Below are 5107 nucleotides of genomic sequence, written 5' to 3'. Positions count from 1 at the left end.
AAAAAAAAGGGGGGGGGGGTTATTACATGAAAAAACAAAAATCCCAACATCTAATTGCAATATGGTTATAAGATCCATAAAAAATTGTGAAGCTACTACTTGTGTCCATCCAAGAAGGAATAGGATCGCGTCAATTTCAACACTACAAGAAATCTAGGTTTAGGCAGCATTTTTTTAGCAACGTTTTTAAATTCGCCGCTATAAGTGGTATATTGTGACATTTTTGAAAAACGCCACTAAAGAGTGAGGATTTAGCAAAGTTTTCTAAAAAAGATCGATGTAACTCAAAACAATAGCAGTGTTTCTAAAAACACCGCAATAAGTATATTTTTAGCAGCGTTTTTCTAGTTGATAATGACGTTTTAAGAAGATTTCACAGTAGATATTAAAGAAGACTCCCCAGCGAGGTTTTGGAAACATCGCTATAAGTTCCATCCATCTTTGGACTTTTCTAGCACAAACTTTTGCCAACATTTCATTTCCCCCACTTCCCCCCCCCCCTTTTTTTTCCACTTTGTTTTTCTTTCTTTTCTTTTGTTCACTTCGTGTCCCACACTCCCACTTCTCTTTTTTTTTCCCCCCCTCCACTTTGTTTTTCTTTCTTTTCTTTTGTTCACTTCATGTCCCACACTCCCACTTCTCTTAGTTCTCTAGTCTCTCTTCTCCCACTTCTCTAATCTCCAAAGCAACGACACCACACATCTTCTTCCCTCCCTTGCCACCCCTAGCCACTGCCATAGCCACTGCCCTCGCCACCGTTATAGCTACCCTAAGCCACAGCCGACCCACCATCGTCATCTACTCCCTAGCCACCACCCACTACCACCGCCATAGCCACCACGGCCATTGTCAACCTCCACTACCACCCACTGCCACCACCATATTCTTTTCCCTCTTTTTTGTTGTTCAAGTTTCTTTAGAGTGTAAGTCTTTATTTTTGGCTTATGGGTTTGCTTTGATTTGGTTTTTCTTTAATAGGTCATGGTCCCATGGAGCTTTTGTGCTAATTTTTGCTCTTTTTCTGTTTTGGTTGGAATGTTTTTGTTGTTCAAGTTTCTTTAGAGTGTAATTCTTTCTTTTTGGCTTATGGGTTTGCTTTGATTTGGTTTTTCTTTAATGGGTCATGGAGCTTTTGTGCTAATTTTTGCTCCTTTTCTATTTTGGTTGGAAATTGGTATAGAAAGCTCTTATTCAGATTTGGCTTTTTGAGCAAAAGGACCTGAGGATCAAGGGCCGAATCATTGAAAGTTTATGTACAAGTTTGTAAATCTTGTATTTTTTTTTTCTACTTAATTTTTCTATAGTTTGTAGATTTTGAATTTTTTGTTATTGGTTTTGTGGTTTAGATAGCTTGAGATTAATTTTTAAAAAGAGCCAACTACCCACTAATGGCTACATACAGGGACTTGGACAATATGGATTCCTCAAGATTGATGTATTGAGGAAGTAATATACTAATATCATTAGACATTAGTTAAAATAAAATTAGGTAGATGGTCTTCCAACAATAACAATACCTATGCTTAGAGTAACAACACCTATGCTTAGAAATAGATTATTCTTCCATAGTTTAAATATGTATTTGGTATCTATACTACAGTTATGAACATACTGGTATGTTTTCCAATGTTGTATTATTGGAAAATGACTACCTGCAACTCGGAATGATAATGGCCAATTTATCTTATACTTAGCAAGTCCAGAACAGCCCGCTCTTTACTGTTTGGACAAGGTTTTTAGTGTTTGAAGATCATCATTGATCTGGTCCTTGAAAATGAATTGTTGATATCCACATTGTTGTCACATTTTCTGTAACATCCCGACAAAACTTTATAGTTAAACTATGTGTTTGAGTGGTTAATTATTATTTTAAGCCACTTCCTTTCTATAATTAATAGAAGAGTATTTAATGAACATATTATTGTATAATATCTTTGAATAAGAATTGTAAAGATTATATATAATTGAATGGCTAATTGTATTATGAATTTATGATTGTGTACTAAGTATGTACAAACTATATTAAGTGGTTTAAGTTATTAGATATATAGTTGGTTTTTTAATTAGGTGTAATACATGAGATGTTATAATATGGTTAAGGTTGTAAGTAGGTAGTCAAAGAAAGGATATAGTGGTAATTCACTTACACATGCAACCAAGTGAAATTCAACACATGTAAAGCCAAAGTGTCATGCAGGTTTTAATTCAGTAACTTTTGCTTAAAACTTTGTACTTGAGATGTTGATAATTGTGTTGAGGTGGATTGCTGAGTTGGAGAAAGCAGGTGGTTTGCATGGTGTTATAAGGCGGTTTACATTCATATTGGAAGTGTTTATTATTTTTTGACAATTTGGATGGATATTTTTGAGTTATAATTGTTGATTACTTTTTGGACTTCAATACTTGTAAGCATTCTATTGATAATTTTTTTTTTTGTAGTAGATTGTTGAGTTGGAGCAAGCGGGTGGCTTGCATTGATAATTATTTTGTGGTGGATTATTGTTTGATTATTTCATTTCTTTCACATGTCAAACATGCAAACTAAATGACAGTTATCAAGAGATATTGATTAGTTACCAAATGTATTAATAAATTACTTATGAAATTAGACTCCTTATGCCTACACTTGGGACCTTGGTGTGACTTGCAAGTCATTTTCTCAAATTTGGAAAGTTTGCCTTGTTTTCTTAGAAGCATAGGTTTGTTTTCTACTTCCATGATTTTTGCTTAAGTTTGTAAAGTTTTAAGACTTAGTCCATTTGTGTGAATGAGGATATTGATAGACTTGATATGACTTGTTTAGTATATTTAAGATTATGTGTAATCCTATTTGCATATTTATAAAACTATGTGGTTTTGAATGTGTTATGTATAATATTTAAGTGCATGTGTAATCCTACTTCCATGGTTTTTGCTTAAATTTGTAGAGTTTTAAGACTTAGTCCATTTGTGTGAATGAGGATATTGATAGACTTGATATGGTTTGTTTAGTATATTTAAGATTATATGTAATCCTATTTGCATGTTTATGAAACTATTTAGTTTTGAATATGTTGTGCACTATATTTAAGTGTATGCATAATTCTACTTCCATGGTGTTTAAATTTTTTAAGTATAGCATCTATTATTTTGTTACTCAAAATGATTTCTTTATGAACTTATTAGATACTCTTAATTTGTGTTTAGGATGGTTTTGGTTTAGATCATCAATCTCCAACTCCTCATAGATTGCAGACTTCATCCCGTCAAGAAATTAGCATTTAGTGGTAACTGCAGTGTTTTAAGAATTCCATGGGTTGTTACATAGTTGTTTTGAACAACTACATTTGTTTTTGAAGTATTGTACTTTGTTTATAATACTGTCATAGTTTAGGTGGTTGTTCTTTACTTCTTTTTGTGTAGGTAGACAAGTGTTTTGTTCAATTCAAGATGATACATGTATTGGTATTATATATATATCTACTTGAATCTATGGTTAGTTTGGGCATTTGTTATTGTGGAATATTGATGATCAATAGGTATATTTGATCTATTACAAGTTAATGTTAGTTATTGTTGAATTTTGAGCAGGTTTATATAGCATTTTTAATTTTTTTTTTTTTTAAAAAAAAAGCAGGTTTTAACTACATTTTGAAAATGTTGCTAAAAAGTAAGAGGAATCCTTTTTAGCGACACTTTTAAAATGCTAAAAGGACTTCCTCTTACTTTTTAGCGACATTTTTGAAACATCGCTAAATGTATTTTTCTACATTACATACGAAAATGTTATATTATTTATTGACGTTTTAGAAAATGTATATGGCGACATTTTTAGAAATGTTGTAATAGACATATAGCAACAGCTCTATTGCAACGTTTTTGAACGTTGCAAAAAAAAAAAAAAAGTAGTTGGAGATTATTTGTGTCTATAGCAATGTTTTTTGGGTTTTTAGCGACGTTTTACAAACTTCGCCTAAACCCAGATTTCTTGTAGTGCAAATTTCAATCTATTTTCTCCATTTCACACATTTTATATGCCAAATCTAATAATGTAGAGGTTATTAGGTTATTTAAAATTTTAAATGACATAACATTCAATACATCTTTAGATTTATAAAAATTAATTTGAATTATAAAATGGATGAGATGAACATGATTTGAAATGAAGATATTCTTTTTCCAGGCGGAAGAATAGTGTGGAAATAAAAAATTTTGATTATGAAATGGACCCTTTCCGTTTCAAATTAAATGAAAAGAATCATGTTCCCTGAATTGGTTTCTAATTTTACAGGTTTAGAATTGTGGGCAGTAAGTGCAGTCCTAAACTTTCGTATGGTTGGAAGAGCCAATCTATTGTGTAATCTAACTTTCTTTTTAGAAACTAATAAATAATATTTAGGAAAAGGTACATCATGAGAGAGGTGAAGCTACCTGTTGTAATCTTCTCTATACCATTCAATTTTATCGGTTTTCTATGGAAAGTCTAGAAGAAATACATCTGATATGTTGTATTATATGTAGAAGACCACATTTATTTTAAAAAAATGAAAAGAAAAAGGAGCTAGTAGCTATTGCCATTTGCTAAAGATGTCTGGATGAGTTGATAACATGCCTCGAGTTTCTCTTTGTTGAACTGAAGAATACCACAGAGTTCATTCTTGCAGGAATCCAAATTCTCACCACCAAAATCCATATGCTTCATCACATGAAGTGTTACGGCCGCAGAAATTATAGATGGCTGATAATGCACTAGTTCAAAATCACTGAGCAGAGAAAGAACACGATGCTTAAATAATGCAGAGAACTCCAAATGCTGGTGATCTCCCATGGGAACCATTTTGATAATGTCGTTAATGAAAGAAAGTGGGGTGACCGGGTTCATCCTCCAATCTAGCAGAGAGAGCACCAATAGTTCCATTTTTTGGATTGACTTTGGCCTAAACACATATTCTGATTTCTCAACCTGGAACCATATAAGTTGATTCTCGTTAGCCTTTGTATTGAGTTGCGACTTGTAAATGCAATACTAACAAGAAAAACTCAAAAAGACATAAAAGACAGTTTTGTGATTGTGGAAAAAAAATACACAAATCTCAGCTATTTTTGTGAAAATGCATGCAGTTCTAGA

At 32.4% G+C, this 5107-nt stretch overlaps 1 protein-coding gene across 1 annotated transcript in view; it reads right to left on the bottom strand.

The window, feature by feature from the left end:
• The window catches only part of LOC112028140 (cyclin-D3-3), a 21348-nt gene extending 16532 nt beyond the window's left edge, over nt 1-4816 (bottom strand). The window contains exon 1 of the mRNA XM_065770390.1: nt 4592-4816. Coding sequence (XP_065626462.1) covers nt 4592-4816 — 225 coding nt within the window. The remainder of the gene's footprint in view (nt 1-4591) is intronic.
• Nucleotides 4817-5107: the final 291 nt, after the last annotated feature.

The sequence above is a fragment of the Quercus suber genome, unplaced genomic scaffold (assembly GCF_002906115.3).
Source record: "Quercus suber isolate HL8 unplaced genomic scaffold, Cork oak 2.0 scaffold_30, whole genome shotgun sequence".
Taxonomy (NCBI): Eukaryota; Viridiplantae; Streptophyta; class Magnoliopsida; order Fagales; family Fagaceae; genus Quercus; species Quercus suber.
This window is presented reverse-complemented; position numbering and strand designations above follow the sequence as displayed.